General features: G+C 44.2%; 2 protein-coding genes across 3 annotated transcripts in view; one reads left to right on the top strand and one right to left on the bottom strand.

Moving 5' to 3' along the window:
* Positions 1 to 1,569: 1,569 nt before the first annotated feature.
* Positions 1,570 to 4,778, bottom strand: BRI3BP (BRI3 binding protein). Its single transcript, XM_065739131.1, has 3 exons — positions 4,581 to 4,778; positions 3,451 to 3,553; positions 1,570 to 2,923 (listed from the first exon to the last, which is right to left on the bottom strand). Exons 1-3 carry the CDS (start codon positions 4,773 to 4,775, stop codon positions 2,505 to 2,507), a joined length of 717 nt encoding a protein of 238 aa, XP_065595203.1. The 5' UTR covers positions 4,776 to 4,778; the 3' UTR covers positions 1,570 to 2,504.
* A 3,063-nt stretch (positions 4,779 to 7,841) lies between these two features.
* The window catches only part of AACS (acetoacetyl-CoA synthetase), a 37,156-nt gene continuing 22,002 nt past the window's right edge, over positions 7,842 to 22,995 (top strand). For both annotated transcript variants that reach the window (XM_065739135.1, XM_065739134.1), the window contains exons 1-4: positions 7,842 to 8,012; positions 10,524 to 10,627; positions 14,649 to 14,769; positions 16,358 to 16,471. In XM_065739135.1, coding sequence (XP_065595207.1) covers positions 7,895 to 8,012; positions 10,524 to 10,627; positions 14,649 to 14,769; positions 16,358 to 16,471 — 457 coding nt within the window. In that variant the 5' untranslated portion in view covers positions 7,842 to 7,894. The remainder of the gene's footprint in view (positions 8,013 to 10,523; positions 10,628 to 14,648; positions 14,770 to 16,357; positions 16,472 to 22,995) is intronic.

The raw sequence follows: 22,995 nt of genomic DNA, 5'->3' as shown, positions 1-22,995 counted from the left end.
TGCGTGTTTAAAAATACAGAGCATTGTTAAAGTGTATATATATTGAAGACTAAGTTGTGCTTTAAAAACAAAATCATTATTTCTCAATTTGACTAACGTGAAAACGGAGCGCTGGGAAAAATACTGATTAAAAATATCCAATTTTCTATATACCACTCTTCACATAACATTTTGCTATACATGGGATGCAAGTAAATACAAAAATACTTTTTTCAAGCAGCAGGGCAATCAAAACTAAGGGTATTAATACAGGAGGGCTGGTTCTCACAGAACTGAAATGATTAGAGGCACGGGGAGAAACTATAATCCAAATTAAGTTTCATATAGCATCTGTAAAGAAATCTTTATAATAGACAGCTCTTCATATATAAACGATTCTGCATTTTTAACTCCAACGTTAAATACGGATTATGCAAAATACAATCTATGCAAATCTGACTCATGCACATAGTCCTGCTGAAGGCAATGGAGTAAGGTTTGCAGACTTTGGTCCTCAGGCCTCAGATTTAGCAAAACAAAGAGACGTGAGCATCTTTGCTAACCCATTCCTAACGTCCATGTTGATGCTTTGCTCAGTCCTCTGTGCACAACAGCAGCAAAACCAGAGCTCACAGGGAAGACTCTGTAACACCACAGAAAATGAGCTGTAAAAAATAAATTCACTGTCATTCCAATGCTCAGCTTTACAAGGCAGACCATTTGTCTCCATAGTGCTTATCTGTTTATGGGAAACATTTTAAGTTATAAAAAGCAGCTTCTTTGCAACTCTAACCATGTATTTCTTGAAAAAAAAAGAGGAAATTACAGATGCAATAAAAAATTAAAATGCATTACAACAGTGCCAACTGCACATCAACTTCAACCACGTTGAACTCCAGACACTGCAGGTTGACACAAAGGCCATAAGAATGGATTTTAAAACAACCACTCACGTAAATGCCACAGGCAGACCAAAAGAAGTTAGGCAAGTAACACCCTTTTCCAGAAGAGGGTTAAGCTTTAGCATAAAGGAAAGAAAAATAATTCACTCAGAGATACATTCAGTAAAGTGGCACATCGAGGCCCTGCCCACACAAAGAGCAGCCACTGGCCCAGCTCAGCAGCAGCACATTTGTTCCCGTTTCCTTTAGGCCAGTCCCCACAGCAGACCCAGTTCTTGTCATGGCTTTCCTTGACCTAATCATTCCGAAATTAGGAAATGCATTGTTCTTCAGCTGTGGCCCATTTTTACCTCTCCTGGTTGTGACGCTGTGCACACCACTAAGTGTCAGACCCCGAGTGCCATTGGTTACCACTCGACCACTGACTGACTTCCCTCCCTGAGCTCACCTTCGTTTCAGCACATTTCAGCAAACCACACAAAGCCAGCACTCACCTACCAAGCTAGTTCATCACAAGGTTGCAGATGCATCAGTCCTCCAAAACACAACCATCCCAAGCCCCTACATCACTTTGTTTAACACAGCTTACCATGAGGTGACTCCCAAAGCCCAGTACAGTGAGGACAGACTTCAGGATAAAAGCTCCAACAAAGCAATTGCAATCTTAGGAAAAAAAAAACCAAACCCAGACCTTCCTGAAGGTAATTTATTGCCACTTATTGGTCCTGAGAAAGCTTTAAGCCACAATGCTTTGCAAGTGGTTTAACCACTGACTTCTCTGTGTGAAAGTAAATGGGTCCTAAGATTAAAAATCCCACTCTGTCCTATGCACTGACGCTTGAAATATGCTTCACTATGAAGGTCAGATATGAATTATAGATTGCCACGCTACATCTTTTCCTCCTGTGCCCATCAATTAAACCAGATTTCCTTCTGAATGTCAAAATTTAAGTTGCTGATAGGAAAAGCAACGAAATGAAGCCACACGTGCACTTCTCAACTCCTCACACAGGACTGGCATTTATAAGGACCTGAAACTTAAGAAATCCTTCTTCCTTATTCTCCGCCTCCTACTAAAATCTAGGGCATGGATTTTTTGGCCTGGATACCAGAAAATGACTTTATCTGATATTCTATGAAAGACAACTTCAAGGCAACAAAATAAGCCAACAAAAAAAACATCTGTGACTCCGCACAAACAACAACAGCAAAAGGTGGACCCACAGCAGTCACTTCCCAACAGAAGTGTTCGGTAGCTTTAGATTTTTCCTTAACTTTGTGTGTCAAATTTGCATATGTTTAGCTGAATTTCAGTATTCTAAAGACTACTCAATTTGCTTTTATAAAAAATTTACAAAAGATGTTTTTAAATGCTTGTAAAAGTAAGCGTTTCTCTACTGATAAAACTCTAGTACTGGATAAAACTCTGAATATACGGCTAAATTCTTTTTCCTACAAGTATAATGGCTGAGTGTGTAATCTAGATAAATTAGTCTCACACATGATGAAAAGTTATAGCTTTGCACACTTTTACCATGTGATATTTTGTTGCTTTGTAACTTCAAATGAGACAGTGCTTAGGAACTTTCTAGAGCTGGTGTACGGCGGTCTATCGGGGTCGGGTCATTGGTCACTGCCTCTGTCCAGGTTTTCAATCACCCTCGAGAGACGTATGTTCAGAAGTCTGATCTGACTGTCGAGGTGGTCCATCTTCTCCTCCAGGCTGCTGCTGCTGTTTCTTCTCCAGTAAAATCCCACCGGCCCCGTCATGAAGTAGACAGCCACCACAAAGCAGAGAGGCAGGACCGCGTGTTCCGGGTCACCTTCGTACTTCTGCAGGATGTACACGCACGAGAGGGTGAAGAGGGCAACCCTTGCAATCCAGAAAAAGCGACCAAAGATCATGTGCAGGAGATAAAAGAAGAATCCGAGGAACAGAGATAAAAACCAATAGGCAAGTAAAATGGCACCCATCAGCAGAAGAGCACGGGTTGGGTTGTTGGCAATTGCTGCTGGGCTGAAATAATGAGTCAGGTTGGAGGCTGAAAAACAAAGGAAAATTTACAGAATATTAACGAGGGCACACAAAAGAGAGAACTGTAGAAACTTGAGCACAGCTTCAGTTACCCATTTCTGGAGGGATCTTTCTCTAATCACCGGCCCAGCTCTAATGATGCAATTGAATTAAGGCTTTTAAAGTAGAGGCATTAAGGATTCTTTAAAAACAAGCTGTTGCAGGCATAATGTCCAAGATTCTGCACCTCTCCTTCATTTCCATGCACTGTTCCACACCATTTGCAGCCATTTAACGATGATACCAAAGAGCTCACTATGACCTGTGATGCTTTTTACAGACATCTTACACTCACACCAAAACACAACAGTTGGGTTAAGCTTCTAGTTTGGAGGCCACAATAGCACAATCAAAGTCATGTGAAGTAGGCAGAGACACCACTGGTGGATGTTCTACAGAGCATGATACAACATAGCTAGTTTCCCACTCAGCCCATGCTTGTGAACAATGACACGGGCTGATACAACTCAGGTCAACAGGCATCATCACACTTACCATCAATTCCAAGAACATCTAACAAATCAGTCCATATTCTCCAGAATGTGTCCATTAATACATCCACCCCATTCACAAACCTCTCAGTCAGCCTTGAGAAAAACTGAGAAATAAAATTGAAAATTAAAAAAAGAATAATAAAAACCCTCAGTGATTTAAACACACTTGCAACTTACTAGTCACGAGCAGAATTGTAAGTCATGCAACAGAAACTGCAGAACGTTTTGAAGACCCAAAGGGGAAAAAAAAAATGCATCGGAGAATCACAGAACAGTTTGGGTTGGAAAGGACCTTAACGATCACTCAGTTCCAGCCCTTGCTGTGAGCAGGGCCATCATCCACCAGCTCAGGCTGCCCAGGGCCCCATCCAAGCAGGCCCTGAGATGGGCACCCACTCTGGACAGCCTGTTCCAGTGCCTCACTGCCCTCTGAGTAAGGAGTTTTTTAGAATCATAGAATGGTCTGGGTTGAAAAAGACCTCAAAGCCCACCTAGTTTCAATCCTCCTGCTGTGAGCAGGGCTCTTCCTGACATCCAACCCAAATCTCCCTTCTTCTGGTTTAAAACCATTCCCTCTTACTGCTATCAGGCCATATAGGAATTCAGTCACATTCCTGCTTATAAGCTCCCTTCAGGCACTGGAAGGCCCCAGTATAACTATAATTTAAATTAAAAAGAAACAGCTCTGCTAATCATGAACTTACTCAGTAAGATCACTCTCACTGAAGGTAATTTAACATATAAACCTGTAGGTTAACAGACTTTAAAAATACACTTTACTCGCTGTACCATCGCTCAGAGGTTTAAAGAGAACGCGATGGCCATGAAAGCGCGCCGGAGGAGCCCACTTTACGGAGCAGCCGAGACGCCACAGGAGCACGCAGGGCTCAGCGCCGGGTCCTTCACCCAGCGCACCCATACGAGCGGAGGACGCTCCGCATCTCAGCCGGAGCGCTCCTGCACACAGCCGCCGGCCTCGGCCACCTTGAAACGGCTTTAATCGGAGATCACCCCCCCTAAAGCCAGGCTCCCGCTGCCCGGCCGCGATGCCCCACGCGGCCCTCGGACACCCGCGGGACGGCGGGAGGCGGCGCGGGTCGCGCGCGTAGCAGCAGGAAGCAGCGGCCTCACCTTCTGCAGGGCCCGCACGTTGTCCTCCCCGAACATGCCGCTGACGCCCTGGTAGAGGCCGCTGGCGGCTCGGCGGAAGCTGTTCTGCTTCTCGGCGCCGCGGCTCCGCGCTGCCCGAGCTCCGGGCCCCGCCGTGCCGCCCAGCAGCAGGGCGAGGAGCAGCAGCAGCACCGCCGGCCGCCGACCCGCCGCCATGGCCGCCCGCGCTGCGCCCCGCGGTTACAGCGCCCCCTTCAGGCCGCGCCGCGAGGTCCGCCGCCGTCCTCGGGGAGGGGCGCGGGGAGCCGGGGCGGTGCGGTTCCTTCTCCCGATGGGTTTCTCTCGGGTCCTTCTTGCGTAACCGGCGCGATAGAAGTCCGGCTGGGAGCTGTAACTGAGGCAGCGTTATCCGCTCCGTCTGCGTAGCGAAACCCAGCCGGGACGCGAGCACAGCGAGGAGCTGCGGTTGCGTTTGGGGAAGCTCATGACCGCGCCTGGACAGCGCCCGCTGGGGGTCTGCGTTCTCACAGCTGCGCTGTGCCCCGCGGAGACGCTCTGCTCCTGTCCGCCCCTTGCCGGGTTGTTCAGGGTGCGCCTGTGGCTCTGCCCGGCACTGGGGCGGCTCTGTGCATCTCCTCCTCATACTGGAGCCAGGTCCTTGATGCTTAAACTCACAGCTGGGCGTTAAATCGTGTCACAAAGTAGTTGAGCAGATCTCTAGAGTACAGACTTTCTTGTTACTGCCTTTTCCCTACTTTTGGTCTGGACGAAACACTTATTTTCACCCGGGGCCTTTCAGCATTTATTAATATTTGGCCCTGAAAGCGCTGGGCTCAGACCCAGGGAGGTACTTCGGCTTCATTTCAGTAGGGCATCGATTCTTTATATATTTACAAAAACAGCTTTCACTCTGTTTTCAGATGGTCCCCAAACCTCTGATACGGTCGTACCTGTGCATATGCTGACATCTATGCCGTGCTCTTCAAAATGAGCTGGCAATAGGTAACAGTTACGTAGAGGTCCTTAGGGAGTCCCTGGCAGTCTGCCCTCGGGGTCATGCATTAATTCCCAGCACACAGCATCCACTTTGGGGGCACTTCCTTCGTGTAAAGAATACCGTGTTACAAAAACATGACTGCAGCGTAATTAACTGTCACAAGCCTTGTTTCCTGCGCCAGTTACAATCGCTTGACTTGCTCGCAGCTGGCATGGCCGATTCTGGGTCCCCTTGTGCTGTTCCTGGTCCAGCAGGACTTGTTCCTGGGAATGTGGGACAGTTCCTATTTCCCTGTGTGAGTTTTCACTGTGGGTTTTCTCTCAAAATCCATTGTGCAGTGTCTGCTGTTCCCTTCCGCCTGCTCTTTGCAGGCTGCTGTGGGCCTATTTCAGAGGCTGCCTTTGGAAGTCTGTGCTCATTGCTGTCCTTCACATGAGGTCAGGTTAATTTGGGAAACTTCCCTGGCACGTCACTGATTTCCAGATCTGTCTCAATGAACCTATTTTAGGTAAATTCACCTCACCTTACCCGCAGCTCTTATGAAATTACACAATATTTCACCTTTCTCTTGTTTAAATAAACGAAATCGTGTCTGCTCAAAGAATACATTGCCTCATGGCATGAAATACTGATCTCATTTTTCTTTAACCACATTGAACTTTTTATTAGGACAACTCTGAGGCATCTCAAAAGATCTTCTCCTGACGATGAGCAGCATGGCAGCACTTGTGCTTCCTGATCAGGAGACTGCACAGGTTTTCTTATTCGGGCAGAGAGATCTAACAGTATTCTTAATAGTTTTGGGGTCTTCGCAGTGTTGAAGTTTTATCTCGTCACAAAGGTTCTCTCTTTTAAAAAGTACTCTTACATTGAAAAATAATTGGCATAGCCTTTAAGAGAGCTGAGTGGTGTTGATGTGAACAAGTCCTTAACCTCCCCAACCTTTACTTTTCTGCCTTTACTTCATCTCATAGCCTCACTTTGCCATCACTGATCACATTACAATCTCTTCTCTCGGCCTTTTTTAATGCAAGTTCTGCTGTTATCTGTAAGGCTTTTCTTGCTGTGCATCACTGCTTCTTTTTTTTCTTCCTACTTTCTGCAGACACTTCTGCTTTTGGCTCTGGCTGCTCTTACCCCAGGCACCACTCAAGGTGATGCTCAAGGATGCCAGGATGTGCCCCCCAGGTTTCTCACCCCCCTGCAGACTAATTAACCAGCTGTTGGATCGGTGTATCACGATCAATCCTCAGCATACAGCACAGAGTGCTCTGCGGTATTACAGAGTCGTTAACTCACAGTGACTGTATCACTTGCTTTAATTTAACAGACCGACTGCAGGTTAGTTATGCCACAGATGGGGTTGTATCATCACCATCACAATTAATAACTCCTGCAATGTCCTTTGAGAAGTTCTTAATCTAATCTAGAGCACAAAAGATGACTTAGTTTGTGCTTGATTATTACTACTATTAGGTACGAAGCAAGGGTAGAAAAGACATGGGAATGGTGAATGGCAGTTGATCTCATTCAGGCTATCTTCCCCTGACTGTTCTCATCCAGCTGCCAGATTGATGTAGTCACTGTACTCCTCCTCGTGCTCCCTTTGCCGTGAAAGGTCTTTCATTTCCCTTTTTCTTCCCATTTCTCTGAAGTCGCTTTCGAAAGGAGACGAAAAAAACGGACTTATTTGGGTAAGGAAAAAGCGGAATGAAGGCGAGGACCAGGCCAGGCCTCCTCCACCTCAGGGAGGAGAATTTTTGGGTCCCTTCTCAGCTCATTGGGCGCCCGGTTTTCTTTTAGGATGCACGCTCGCTTTGTGTGGGGAAGGTTTGCTGCCGGTCCTCTTCCGAGCTGAAAACGATTACAGCTAGCACTGCCACCTCCGCCCTCCACGGACAACCAGAGCTCCACCCGGATTGGGCACACCTCCCCGTGATCCGCCAGCTCATTGGTCGGCAGAGACGACGGCTTGTAAAACGCCAGCTCTGATTGGTTCCTCGCCATGTCAGCTCTTCCCCGCTCAGCCTAGCCGCGTGGAGAGCGGGCTCTGGGCTGATGTGGGGCCAGGCGCGCGGCGGCCAATCGCTCGTGGCGGCGTCGCGACCGCCGTGCGCCGCGCGGATCCGTCCGCGGCGGCCGGAGTGAGGCAGGGCGGGGCGGGTGCACTCCTTTCTCTCCGCGGAAGGCTACCGTTACGAGCGGTGAAGCGTCCCTTAAAGGGCAGCGCCCCGCGCGCGGCCGCGTAGAACGCGTTGAGAGCCGCGGGTTCACGCTGCCGCGCGGTGGCTCTACGGGAGCGGGGAGGGCTGTTCGCGTGCCTCCGTTCGCCGCCGCCATGTCCCGCGAGCCCGAGATTATGGAGTCGCAGGTGATGTGGGAGCCTGACAGCAAGCGGAACACCCACATGGATCGGTTCCGCGCCGCCGTGGCCGGCAGCTGCGGGCTCCGCCTGGGTGAGCGCTGCGGGCGGGGCGGGGCGGCCCGTGGGGCCTCGTGGGGCTCCGCTTTCCCCGCGGGTCGGGCGGTGCCGGCTGCGGGCGGGATGCTCTCGGTGCCTCGGGTGCTGCATCCCGGCTGGCGCGGAGCTGAGCGGCCGCACGGAGCGCGATCGGTGCTGGCTGGTACCTGCGGGGCGGACCTGGGCTGGGGAGGGGGGGGTGGGGGGGGGTTGGAGAAAAGGTTGCTTCTGTATATCTGCACAAGCTGTGCTCTGCCCATTCAGAAATAACCCTGTGGTTATGCGGTCCTCTGGTTTGATCTGTCAGCTTTGAGTTTGTCAGACCCCCAGAAGGGTCTTCCAAACCCAGGATGTGTTTTCTTTGTGGACTGCTGCCTGCGAGCAGTGCCTGAGGTGTCAGGAGCCAGTGGGACTGGTGCTGGGACACAGACATGCATGTCCCACGGATCGGGCTCCCCAGCTGTGGCTGCCTTGCTTCATGCTGTCTGGTCTCCCTGGATGTTCAGGCACCAGGCTACCTGTGTAGCTTTACTGTTCCTATCCTTCTGCCAGGGGATGAGGGATGGAGGAAGCAGCTTTGGCACGTGGCCTCAGTGATTGAACTGTCCGTGCGAGTGTCTGTAGGGTACGCAGATGTTCTGGAGTGTGTAGTCCAGCAATCAGTTCCCCTCTGAAAAGCCATCTTGATCAGAAACTTAATGTCCAGGCAGGTCAGGTTATAGTTTTGCTGTTGTAAACACAGCGTCCAAGTATTTGGCTACGTAGGAAACAAGTTACTGCAGGGTTTCGGCCGAGCCTTGAGATGGGATGTCACGTAACTGGTGTTTGAATGGTCAAGATCAAATGCAGTTTCAAGTGTGCTGTACTGGCTTCTAGCTGTACATTTCATTTCAATGTGGCTACCACTTCAAAACGGATTCCTATGTATAGGAACCTTTGTCAGCTTCCATTAGATATGCGCTGATGTTCACTGGTCTGCATGCTATTTAGCAACTAAGAATGGACTCTTTATGTAATATCAAGATGCGGCCTTACTGAGGAGAGCCAAAGGCAACAGAGCTCTTTAAACAGCACAGCTCTGTCCAACCCTGAAATGTAGCAATGAAATGCAACGTTTAATTGCTCAGTAACAGGTCTGTGCCCTGAAGGACTGTGTGCATCTGGGGGCAAACTGCAGGCAAGACAGAACAAGCTGTGCACCTTAGAAGAAACCAGATCAATGGTGGAGCACGTGCTGCAATTTCCTTTTGAAGGAGGTGGGAGATGGCTTTACTAAAGCCTGTCCTCACACCAGCTTTTGGACATTGCGTAGAATATCAAAGATTAACTTGGGTGGAGGTTCTTCTTTTAAAAAGACAAAGCTGGAGGCAATACATAGGTAAAAGTTGAGTCCCGAGGAAGAGGCATTCTTTGTTTTCACCATGTCAAATCTGACCTTCTGCCATGTCAGGAGCATCTGGGGAGTAATGTTCCAATGATGAAAAAGATGATGTGAAAGGGGCAGGCTGGGTAGGGAGATGGCAATAGTTGTGTGAATAATGGTGTAGAGATGGCTTGAATGTTCCCTTATGAAGCTGAAAGATGATTTCCTTGTAGGAGGAGTGTGAAGAAGACTTTTAATCAGGTAGATAACAGGATGACAAGCCAAAGATAATTGGAGAAAATAACTTCAATTGGTTTAACTGGAAGTGTCAAATAGGAAATATTTGTCAGGGTAGGAAGCTGTTACTACTGCTATGATGGCAGATATTCTGTTTAACTTGGTTACTGGCACAGCTTCAGGCAGCACGGGCATGACATACTCAAGCCACAAAAGGTGGTAATGAGGAATTTGCTTTAGTTATTTGTACCTAAGACTGCTTTACACGCTGCATTTTGATGTGTGGAACACCACAATTCTGATTTTCAGCTTGAATTGTTGTGTTGGAAGTTTTGTATGCATTTCTCAGGTTACTTCATCCGTCTGTTGTGTAAAACTTCAGCTGCTCATTGCCATGTTCTTAATTCCCCCTCATGGTTGTTATATCGGGCTAGTGAACTTGTTTTGTCACAGGAGACATTCATGCTGTTTTAGCATGAAAATGATTCTATCCCTCACCCTTCACTGATGAGAAATAATGTGTTCTTGCTTCATGTAGTGCTCTTAGACAGTGAGTGCATCCAATTTGTGATGTAGCACAGCTATTAGAAGAGGTCCCTCCCTGTCTCTTTGGTTGCAAATGGCTTGTAAAGTAGTCAGGTGAAATGATGCCATCTGTTCCAGTTAGACTGCGTCTGTTGATGCCACAGTCACTTGCCTGGAACTGTGCTTTGTGTTTATGTAGTAAAGGTTTGGTTGTGGGGGGCTGCGGGGGTGACCTGTCAGTGCCAGGTCAGCAGGAACCTGCTGCTGGCCGGAGCTGAGCTATGAGAGAGACAATTTCTCTTGATCTAGGACATCCCTAAGTGAAGTTGGTCTACGTTCCTGTAATTCTGTGTAACACTAACAGGTATCTATTACTTCTAGCCAACTACAATGACTTATACCAGTGGTCAGTGGAATCCTTTGCGGACTTCTGGGCAGAATTCTGGAAGTACAGTAACATCGTGTGCTCTCGCCTGTACGATGAGGTGAGTTGCTGTTAAACTGGGCAAGTACAACACAAAGGGGAGATCAACCAGTTTTACAGCTGATCTTTTGAACTGCTGCTGGAGTCTTCTTCCATTAATATGAAGAATTGAACTTCCTTGTGTAGTGAACTGTGGTGTTTTGTTGCTGATAAATTCTAGCGCAGCAAAATCCTCAATTTTTATTGTCCTGCTCAATTCTTCATTAGTGGTTATGTGCTCTCAAATACCCTGTCAGTCTTGGCTGATTATAAGGAGTCTACCAATAAACTGATTTCTTCTTCAGAGTTGTGCTGATAGTGTATCATGCAATGCTGGCATGCCCCCAAGTCCATGTTTATATTCTCTGAGTCAGCCTACCTGGTAAGTGTACCTGTTCCCCACCAGTTCTGTGGAACTGGTTCTGGATATTTACAGTCACGTAGAGGTTTGAAATATCTCTGAGGAAATGGTAGTGGTTGAACACAATCACAAATGGAATAGCAGACCTTGCTGCAGCAATGCGTTGAGACAAAGGAGACTTCCTCTTGCAAATGAAAGACAAAGCTGGAATCCTTTCACAGTCCTGGCGTATGAACCACCAGCCTGCCCTACCACGGATTGACTAATCACTTTAAAAGCCTGATGAGAAGAACCTTCCTGGGACTTTGTAGAGAAGGAACTTGACTTGGTTATTAATCTCTGGACTCCATCTGTACTGAAAACATGGAGTGTTTGCAGTTCTGCAGTGGAAACAGGTATGTTTCTTTGCCTTTTCCTGTCTTGTAAAATTCAGTACTGCATGAGATGATAGATCAAGAGATTCTCTCCCCAGAACTCCTGCCACGAAACTGCATGCTCAGGCATCTTAACGTGATTAAGTCCTTAGAGTGAATTTAGAACATAAGAGCTAGCCTAAGTGTGCAGTTTGAAGATGCTAAGTGCTCTACTAGTCATTTTAATAACTTTTTTTCTAAGCATTAGTTCAAAATCTAGCCAGATTGTAATTGGGATACAATCCCTTACCCTTCCTTCCCTCTCTATATTCCTTGCTGTTAGCAAGGCTATTTTCCAAATTTCCATGAGAATGTGAATTATCCTAGGCAAGCAGTTCAGAGCTATCTTTCACATCCAAGTTGAGTGAACCGAAGAGTAATTCTTGTTCATTTGTCTTACAGGATTAGCATTTCTGGATGGTTGTCCCTCAAGACACTGCCAGTGGTCAACAAACTGGAAAGAAGACTGAAAAAGGCAACAGTGGCCTAAAAGTGGATGTTTCCTGAGGATGAGGTTCTGGAAGATAGGGCTGCCTGGGAAGGCTTTAACTAGGCTTCTTGTAGAGCAGGCATGCAGTGGCCTGGAGACTCTCAAGAAGGGACTTGCCGTGATGTGGGGTCTTTAAACAGGGAGAGATGAAATCTGTTGTATAGGCAAGTGCTGCAAACAAATATACTTGATGTAATACTTGCAGAGTTTGGTGTATGTTTGTACATTTTCTGTGTGAGCATAGAAGGCTCAAAGCTGGTGTTGAGCCTTGAAGCTGACTTCCTGGTAATCCTTAATGAATTTCTGGTGGATATTAGGAGGAAATGCTGCACACAGTAACTGAGCTGATAGGTGGTAGCTAAGAGATGGAAAATTTCCTTTGCCTTTCTGGTTGATCCCTGTCACTCAGTGGAAGTGTTATGCTTTCAGGAGAATAAAAGTTTTCACAAATTAGAGTTGACTCTTGTTCCTAGCCAGCAAAACATCCTCTATTTCTGTAAGTCATTCCTGGAATAACAATAAAATGTTGTGTATGTAACCCAGGCAGCCAGTGTTTTATTTGAACTTGGTAGAGGAGTTGAGTATCCATATAACTTCTGACAAGAACAAGAGCACATGAAGCTATCCTGACACAGCAGCACTGCTGTCGCATCAAATTGCAATTAACTGTTGATTTTTAAGTGAGAAATGTAGCTTAAACTTATGTTTTTTCTCCTGTGAGAGGTACCTGACAGCTGTCCTTCCTGTGGAAGGGTTGCTTTGACCGTTCTGATGGTATCTGCTCTTGCTTTTCATGAGGTATGCTGCTTTGCTCTTCAGGTCATACAGAATATCACACGTACACAGTACAAGGCAATGATTGTTTTTCATGGTAATGGTCAAATGTGTTCTCAAAGGTATAGCCTCTGCTTAGGGTAAATGTGATCTGTGGGATGGTAATAGTGTGGCAAGTGTTTCATGTAGGAGAAACCTGGTAGTAGGGAGTAGAGGATATTGCAGTACAGTGCTTATTCTTAACTGCTGAGGCCAAGGAAGTGGTTGTTGCTGCTGTGAAGTGCACTTATGGAATAGCACCTGGATATGGTGACACTGACACTTGGCATGCTTGCCTAATCACATAAATTGGCCTTTTATGCCTCTGCTGTAAGTAAGAGTCAAAATTTAATGATCCTCATTAAATGAGGATTGCAGCTAGCAATACTGTAGAGTACAATTTCTTCCCTTTCACAAGGGCTTGCAAAGCATTTATGGTGTGACTATAAAATGTGAATGAAAGGACTGTTGCAAAAGTTTCCATGTCTGTGCTAGAACTAGGAATGATCATCCACTAAGTGAATAGGAGATATTACCAGCAAGCAGCAGAAACTTCCTTGAGGAAATCAAGTTGTTCACATGCCCAAGTACCACGTGGGCTGCATTTAACTAGGGATTGTTGGCCTTTTCTGTGATATTTTCTGTTAAGGCACTGGGCTGTCTGGGTCTAGCACCTTGTGCTGGTGCTGCTCTGTGAGGGGACTTGGGAGCTTCAGGAAAAAGATGGGTTGTATTAGACTGTTTCCCAGAAGATGCTGGAAATCTGTTATTTGAACCAAGAGTCAGTAATGAGGTTTTAAGAGTGCCTCTAATTATTTCCTTAATACGTGTTAGTATGCAAAAATATTTCTGTCACCTGAGTTGATAATCTTGTGGTGTTAGAAGTCAATTCTGGCTAATTGCTACAAGCAAAGGAATCCCCTTGGTCTTTGATTCTTAAAAAAAAAAGTCATTTGAAGTACTACAGCTGAGCTTTAAATTCTAAGAAAATTGACTTTAGTCTTCAATATTGCATATGCCATATGCTTCAAAGTGCAAAAGTGTGTTTCATTATTTTGAAGTGGAAGCACTGAGTGTTACCTGGCTCCTCTAATAATTGCCTTATCCCTGGTCTGGGAGAGCGCTGTTTCTGTAATGCCTGTTCAGTCTGTGTGATAGAACCTGATGGCATGAACAGAACCTTTCAAAAGCACCACTTAGAAAATGAACAGCAGCTGCAATAAAGCTGCAGCATAAAGAGCACAAAATGTGCACTGCTGGGCTGTGGAATTTCTAAATAGTGGGATGTGTGGGGGGGAGGGGGCTGCAGACCCTTGTGGATAATGTTAGGGGCTCTTTATCACTGTTTCTAAAGGCATGTGCTTACCTGCAACTTAATAACAGTTAATATCTGAGACTAAATTAGATACAGATATGAGGAGTTGTTGTTTCAGCTGAACGTATTTTGGGGACTTCTGTGTGCTGTATTTCTCAATCCTTCATGTTCCTTTTTCCTAAATTGGAAGTTACCCAGCACAGGGTTACTGGGTTATTGGGCCAGCTTTTTGGAGAGCACCAAGGATGGTTGAAACGTGCGCAGTGCTTGTAACGTGACTTGTTACTTGTGCAGGCTGTTGAAGCTTTTGCTCTCTGAGTGAAACTGTGGAGTGCTTCAATGCTTTCTAGCAGTTTGCATGTGTCTTACAGTCTGGCTGTTGTGTTTTGGTTCACTTGTATATTTAAGGCTGTACTGGAGGTGGGACTGTCAGCAAGGAATTCTTTCCAGTCTTGTTCTGGTGCTGGCTTTCTTTGCTGACAAATCCTTAATTTTTCTAGGCCTTTAAATACAGTTCTAGTGTCTGTTTGCCATCTGCAGGTTGGGACAAATCATTCCTCTTTGGAATTAACTAGCTCGTGTCTGTAGAGTGGTCTTAAAAATGAAGTGATATTACAGTTTTAACTTTGGTTGTATTGTGCTTTTCTTCAGGTGGTTGACACGTCCAAAAGTATCGCGGATGTCCCAGAATGGTTTAAAGGCAGCTGCCTGAACTATGCAGAAAACCTTCTGAGGCACAAGGACAATGACAAAATTGCACTGTATGCAGCAAGTGAGTAAGAATGAATGGCTTTCTGGTTTGTATTTATAGCTCCTAGGAGCTGGCCTTATAAAACAGCCCTGCTTTTTATGAAACCTTGCTTTAGTGGGCTGAAAAGGAAGTAAAGGTGGCACGGAGTATGGGTGATAGAGCTCATTAAAAAATGGGTAAACATGCTCTGGGAATGTAGATGGTTCAGAAGAGTCATTGAAGTACATGAAGTTTTTTTCTCAATGCTAAATTAAACATGCTGCAATTTGAGAAAACGTAGAGTTAAATACTAGTGGTTTCAATTATTATTTGGTTTGATATGTGTTTACATTGTTCGTGCAGATCTTGTTTCTCCTTAGGAAATGAAGGATTTCACTGGATACTCCATGCTTTGTGTAGCTTAATTGTAAGGGATGGTTCCAAAAGGAGCAAAATCTCTTCCAGCTGAATACTGTGTCAGTGCTTGAGTAGACTGAATTCATTTACTTGATAGCAAGGGACAGACTTGCACCTGCATCTCTTTACATGACCTGCTACATTTAATCTTCTTAAGATCCCTTAAGTCAGAGTATTTTTCATTAACCAATCAGTGCTAGGTCAGAATGGTGCTTAGGGAACCTGTGTTGGGTTCCTGAAATCACTAGGATTGATCCTGTGGGAGCTGTGTGGGTTTCATAGAGCTCAGGACTGGAAATGTAGCATTTCTGAGCCTTCTTTTGTCACTGGCTCCTGCTGTTAGTCTCCTATTAGTGACTCCTTTCTCCGGGATCTTTAGTCATGAAGGGAGATCAGGGTTCTCTTTCCTGTTGTTCTAGGGGAACACAAAATCTGTAGGGGCCTTGCTCAATTTATAAACAACACTCTTTATTTCCTTCTGTACTGCTCCCCAGCACCACCTCTTCTCTTGCTCCATGTAGGACTAAATCTACTTGAATAGAGGTCTAAGAAGGCAGGAAAGTAAAGAACACTGTCCACTGCTTAAGGGGCATAATGGTTGTAGCTGTTCTGCTGTACTGGGGCACGCAGTGCTTTTTTGTTGCTATGCTCTTGATCTGTATGGTTATGGGAAATACTCAATACTGGAAACAGGGTGGGCCAAATGGTTTGCAGAAGTCAAGCTAAAGAATGACAGGGCCTTTAAGATGATAAGCTTTGCTTTTCAGAACATTGAACTCATTCATTTTGTTGCATGAGTGATTTATTAACAGCTTATGTAGCATCTGATATCCAGTTTAGGAATGAAAACATCCTGCAGACCTCCTGAGATGTGAATGGAGTCCAGTTTAATTTATTTGCTTTGTGGTTTGTTGGCAAACACATAAGTTCTTAAAAAAAGCATACTGAAAGTCCTGTGATTTTTCTCATCGCCAACCTGGGGTGATGAAATGGCAGCTGACACCTTGTTACCTCTTTCTTTACCTAATGAGAGAGCAGAGCAAGAGAGGAGAGTGAGGTTGTTCTTTCCATGCTAGAAAGCAGCCTTGGTAGGTTTTCCTGAAATTGCTTCATATTCTTTTAATTCCATAATGAGTTGCTTAGTACTGGCTCTAGGTTGTAGCATATGCTTTCTGTTTCTGACTGGTTGTTTTAATAAATCTTGTTTCCTCAGAGGAAGGCAAGGAAGAAATCTTGAAAGTTACTTTTGAAGAACTGAGACAAGCTGTAGCTTTGTATGCTGCAGCCATGAGGAAGATGGGAGTAAAAATAGGAGACAGAGTTGTGGGTAAGTATTTTTTTTTTTAAAGGAAAGGAGGTAAATTTTTTTTTACATATGCAGATGAGCAGAGTTATAAACACTTGATTATGAATTTCTATTGCGTAGAAACATCCTAGGTCTAGGAGCAAAAGAGCTGTTTGCTTAATTTTGTATGAAATATGCTTCTAGAGGGAAGGAACTTGGATTAGCCTGAAAGTTAGGCACTGTGGAGGGAAGGAAAATGCCTCATTCGTAGCTTAGGTAAGGTCTGCTTTGTTAGTGCTCCATAGAAGCAAAAGTGCTGGAGTCTCTGCATCTAGTAGCTGAGCTTTGACTCACTGGGTTTGGCAAAGTCACACTGGGACAGTCTTGGAAGTTAGGATCCCAGGTTATGTGTGGTGGTGCCAACTGGCAATGACTGTGCCTACAGCCTCAGGTAATACGCTGCATTGTGAGCTGCAGTTCTTGAGGAATAGATGTGTATTACTTTGTGTCATCAGTGCTTTTGGGAGTAATGACTTCCACCAGAATGGTGGTAGTGAATAGCTGATGAGAAGTAACTTTTCAAGTCAGCCCAGGGTCAGGCTTAGCACTTAAAGCCCTGGGATGCTTTCAGTTATTTGCAGTGCTTTCTGGAGTAATTTAAGATTCTCAGTCTTAAGACTGTCATGCAGATTTTTCCATATAAATATTCTTTTCTTATGAACAGCCTGTACAGTATACAGGCATTACTCAAGCTGGCCCAAGTTCATTCATTTCTGAATTGTTGTTTTTGATCTGCAGTTGATCTTCTCCGTGTATGCACTTGGCATAGTCTGTAACATACTCTGTGGTTCTGTCAGTGTGGTGCAAGTCAGAACTGCAGTATCCTTGAAGCTCCCTGACGCCTACCTGGTATTTGTGCTGATGTTCTTATCCATCTTACTGCTGGAATCACATGTTGTTTGAGCAATACTTGGCAATTGTCCTAAGTCTTTGTGAATTCTTGTGTGGTGCAAACCCAAAATGATGAAACTCCTTGTTTTGTTTTGTTGCATGTTACAAACCTGAAACTGAGCCCATGTCTCCAAAAGCAGAAGGGGATCATGATTTTTTTATTGTGCCCATAAATATGATTTACCAATATGGCTGTAAAATACACTCAAGTATCTCATACTTTATGTTTGTTATGAATATTCTGCAGAGCTTATAACTGAACATTTAATTATTGCAGCTAAGGGCTTGCTAGTTTACACAGAAACAAATCCTTGATCTAGTATGAACCATCCATCAAAGTCAGACAAATCTGCCTGAATGAAGAATTTAATATCTAATTTTGTTTCCATTTCAATCTTAACGTTATCATATTTGTATCTGATGTCTTGTTGAGGAGCAACCACACGAATGAATAGAGCCTAAGTTCTGATACAGGAGAAGTATTCTCTGTAGCTAGAGAAGAGAAAATGTGCTATTTAAATGTAATTGCAGTCAGCATTATTAGCATGATTATTACTACCATTATCATAACTTCAACAACAATTTCTTCTAGTTAATGAGTGTATTTTGCTTAGCACAACTGGAGGCTGGCTGATTTCTGAGTCTTATTTGTTTTGTCAGTTGGCTCACCTCTTTGCTTGTTTTAATCAAAAAGAATCATTGATGTGCTTGCAGAAGGTAGCGATCCCAAATTTCTGTTGACAGTTTAGCATTAATGTTAATGCTTCCTTACACATAAAAGGTAGGATTTAACTGTACACTTCAACATCCTGTTCTCAGAGGAGAAAATACGTGTGTTGACTCCAGTGGGAAGCCTGGGCCTCTAGTTATTTCAAGAGGAGGTGAGGTACAAAATGCAGTCTGGCTATTTGCTGTTGTGATTATTAAAACAATCAACAACAACAACAACAACAAAAGCAAACATGCACTGAAAAAACAATTAAAAACATAAGTTTTGTGCTGCATCCTGACCCTACTCTTTTTAAGCCTTGTAATCTATTAACATGTTTGAGTTACTGTAGAAAGCTCATCTTTCACAAATGTCACACTGTTAGGAAGTTTTTTATAAGTTAATATTGTGCTTTTCCTGACAACTTGAAATGAATGGGGGAGGGAGGTTGGATCACTTGTAAAGAGTGTGCTGCTTCTGCCCAGTTCTTGCTGTCAAAGGAAATGTACCTACAGGATTTTGATGTGAACTGCTTTCACATTCCTTCTTAAATAACAGCTTTACCATTTCTTTTAGCCTTGGTGTTGCCTTTTGATGCCCCTTTAAGAACATGATTTATCAAAATACCTTAATTTTATATGAAACTTGTGATTTCTTGAGTTCTGATTTTTTTCCCTGCCCTCCTCTCTTACTCTGTCTGCTGAGAGATGTTCTTCCTCAGCAGTTTCCAGTCAGATGAACTCATATCAACTCCTAACTCAGTCTGCTGCACAGTTCCCCTTCCTTCCCTGCCCTTCGCACTCAGGACTCCCAGCTGACAGATTGCATTGCCTTGGATGACAGCCCTCACCTAGGGAGAGCTTCCATCTGAAAGAAATGTGGTGGGGATTTTAACAGCAATTGAGCTACACACACACACATATACATATGTATTAAACTGGGTCTCAACTTTGTTCATATGTGTCTCTCCTATGCCAGAGGATACTGGCAGTCCTTGGGAGAGCTGAAACAGTGGGAGGCTGAATCTGGCTGTTTTCCAAACCCCACACTGACATGGGAGAGCGATGAGTGGTGGGTGGGAAAGTTTCAGTCCTACAGCCACTTGTGGTATCAAAGATGAGGATCTCCAACACTTGCCAAAAGCTCTACTGGGGCCTGATTTCTTCCCAAACTTGTAGCAGATGGCATAAAGTGTGATTCTTTGCGTAGCTTATGGAAGTGTAATAAGGGGCATGCTTCCACTGTTTCTGAAAAATAAGCTTTTAGGTAGAAGGGTTGTATTCTACTAATTTTATTTCAGTTGTGTAACTCCTAGTCAGCCTGCCAACTTTTGATGCCCTTTGTAGTCATTTTCTCTTAAGATTACTTTGTGTCTCACACTGTTAGGATTGTATACAGGGCCATTAGTGCTATTTTTTTTCTTGTGAATTTAATTTCCATTCTTTACCACCTTCAAGATGAGACTAGTTTAACTTTTCATTACTTAACATATCCCCTAGCTTGATCAGTTCAGTTTATGGTTGCATCATGACAGCAATAGTGATTTGTTGGAGGTGGGTGAGTGTGGGTGGACAAGCAGCAATGTCAGCACTTTCTCAGCTCGATTTCTTCTTCCATATCCATCACTAAGCAGATGGAAATTAATAGTAAACATAATTGAAGCAGATGTGTAGTGAAACATCTCTCTTTGGAAGATGCTTTGCAATATTGTCCATAATGTCTGAACAGTTGGAAGAGACAGATCCAATAGCTAATCTAAGCTGCACAAATCCAAATGTGAAGTGCTCGTGGTCTCCCTCTGGCCATCTGTTTGGCAAGTAGCAATGACTGCAGCGGGAGTCAAGTGTAACTGGAAGTGTCCCTGTTATCAGCCTCTAGATAACTTTGCTGCTATTATCTTGTAGCCAGCTTTGTTTTCTTACCAGTCAGCTGTGCAACAAACTAATCTTCCCCATGTGGTCACACAAAAATCCTTAACAAAACATCAATGAGTTACGTTGTTTAAAGCTGGTAATTTATCTATAGTAACTGTATTAGCCCTGGTTGCTTACGTGGGCTTTAAAGCTAGCTTTGTAAGAGGATTAGAGTGTTACTAATAGTCTCAGGCCACTGTAATGCTAGGTGGGATGACCCTTTCAAAACCCTGCAGGAGCACAAAGTCTTACACTGATGTCAGGAAGACAAGCTGGGAGTCTGTCTTTGAATTATTTTTTCTGAATTTTTTTATTGCATTTGTTCTATACGAAAATGTTATGTATGCTTAGGAGTGGGGAGTGCTGCTGGTAGGACCCCTGGTACTACAAACAGCTCCTAGTTGCTGTGAGTTCCCAGTGCCTGTGTTTTGTACCCTTTATTCAGTTGCTTTCTTGATCACTCAAAGAGACAGGAAGATCTTTTCCACTAACAAACTGTAGTTTCTGCACTTTTTCTTTCAACCCCTTCTTGACATAGGCTTGTTTTGATCCTTAGCTGAAACACTGGATCAGGGAACAGAGAGAATCTAGCTGAATACATGAAAAATCACATAATGACTATTTAAATTAACTGTGCCACCAATATTCTCTAGTATGGGGCTTCTGTGCATTGCGGTCTTTGATGTGAATCCAGCTCCAAGAAAGTTGGTATTTTTTTTCTTCTTTGTCAGCAACGTTCTTGTTTATGAAGTTTTAGGTGCTGATGACCTGTGTCAATCTAATGGATGCTTTAAGGATTCGGTTGGTACCTCAAGGGGAACAATCAAACACAGGGAGTTTGTCATACGTGGTGCTTGCTATAGCTAGTTTGCAGAATCTCTGAGAAAGGAAGAAATCACTTTTTATTTCTGAGATTCCAGTTTTAACCTGAAAGATTTGATGGGAGATGCAGTTTATGCCACTTAAATTTGGGATCCCACTGTGAGTTGAGCAGGGTGAGTTCTTGCATTGCTGTGTCAGGGGAATCTCTTTCCAGGACAGAACCACATCTTTACTGGCACTGCTTGGTGCAGGGTATTGTGACAGTTATGTGAAAATCCTGCTCACCTGGCTGTCTGCCTGCACCGATCAGATAAAGGTGGAGAAATGCAGAGTAAGTTGCTTGACATGCTTCATACCTTTTGGCAGTTTTGGCTGATATGCTCAAACACCACTTCAGAGCCATCTGACAAATGGGAGTAATGATTTAATTGTCTGGCTCACCATAGTGTGCAGAGACTTGTGTACTTGCCTTGAGGGCTTTGGTAGAAAGAGTGAAGAGAACTTGCCTATAATAAGTGATGCTTGTAAGCTCTGGCAAGGTAATCAAACAGCACTGAAGCTTGAATCTTTTGCTTACCTGTGGGCCTTACTACTACATAACTCCCTCCAAAAAATGCTCAGTGGAATTACTTACTATCAATTAGGAGTAAATATTTCCATCAGGCAATTGGTGGTTTAGAGTGGCTTATACATTCAAAATAATTCGTGTAGGAAGAAAACTTATCTTAAAAAAAGAAAGTTGAATCTTGGGATATTGTGCTTTGTATTGTAAACTTTGATCCTAAGAAAGGAAAAGCAAAATAGATATGCCCTTGTGGACTTGAGGTTTTGCTTCACTTTATATACATAAGAACTTCTCTGAATGAAGTGCTGGAAGTTGTACACAGCTCTAGGGAGTAATTTGCATTTTAATGGCATGAGGTTTTCATTCAGTTCTTTTCTTTTAAATAAGCTGTTGGGCCCAAATCTTAACACTGTTCCCCAAGTTGCTAATCCCAAAAGCACAGCAGCTCGCTGAATTGTCGAGCTGGTTTCACAGGTTCTGAATTGCAATGAAGAAAATTCTAATTTAATATTTTTACATCTAGGATAGATTTTCAAGCTGGGTAGACAAACTGGCAAGGATCAAGTTCAGTGCCCTCTTACTGGATGAAGTTAAAACTGTTGTTAAGATGTGTGATTTAGTTCTTATCCTGCAAAATACTTCCCTAAACTTTCATGAGTGTCTTTCACTGAGAAGTGTCTGGGCCCTGGTGAGTTTCTTCTGCCTGGCAGATGCTTCTGGAGTGCTGCAACTTGCACAGAAGTCCAAGATCTCCCTGTGCTCAACGCTTTGTAGAAATGGCATAGAAAGCATTTTGAAGGCCATTTGAGTTTGCTTCCAAACACTGAATTCTAATTAGGTGTCCAAATAATTAGTCCTGTCATTTGCCTTTTTCAAGTACTTGGACATCTTTCAGGTGCTTGAAAAGGATTATCTGAAACTGCAGATCTTTGATCTGCTTTAGGGTGGTCTCAGTGTGAATTTCAGCTGCGTGGTGTTGATTTGTGGGCTGGACTCCCATCACTTCAGTCGGTCTCAGTGCCACAGCAGGCTGCTTGAATTGAGCCCACTGGAAACCTAACTAACTTGACTTCCATTTCTTCTGTATGCTGTAATAAAGTGACTTGTAATCTTGAAAGCTTGCTGCAAGTTAGCAGTAAAGCTGAAGAGCTACATTTGTGTAGGAATGTCCCTGGACTTGTCCCACCGTGCTCTCTTATCAGCTGAGACTCTGGTTTTGCTTGTTTGTGTTGAAGATTCTGGCAGTGTCTGCCAGGCAAAGCTTAGCTGTGTAAAGCTGATTTTCTGCTTTTGATAATGAATGTACTTCAAGTGTAAGGAAAGAGCTTGAAGAAAACACTGTCCACCCTCCTGCTTCGTGTCCCTCTGTGGGAAGATGGTTGTTTTCAGAAGCACTGTATGTGCTACATCGCATGTTGATTACAGTTAGAATGAATCTGGGCATAGAAGTCACCTGATCTTTAGCAGTGTTCTTTGTCATTTATGTCAAGCAAGGAAAGAAATATTTCTTTCTACAGGTGACTTAAATAGCTGAGTACAGAAAATATTGAGGGAATACAAGAGAGAAATCTGTGACGTAACCTCACTGCATAAGAGAACCTTACAA

The sequence above is a fragment of the Cyrtonyx montezumae genome, unplaced genomic scaffold (genome assembly GCF_038088225.1).
Source record: "Cyrtonyx montezumae isolate F1298 unplaced genomic scaffold, pur_monq_1.0 scaffold_23, whole genome shotgun sequence".
Classification (NCBI taxonomy): Eukaryota; Metazoa; Chordata; class Aves; order Galliformes; family Odontophoridae; genus Cyrtonyx; species Cyrtonyx montezumae.
This window is presented reverse-complemented; position numbering and strand designations above follow the sequence as displayed.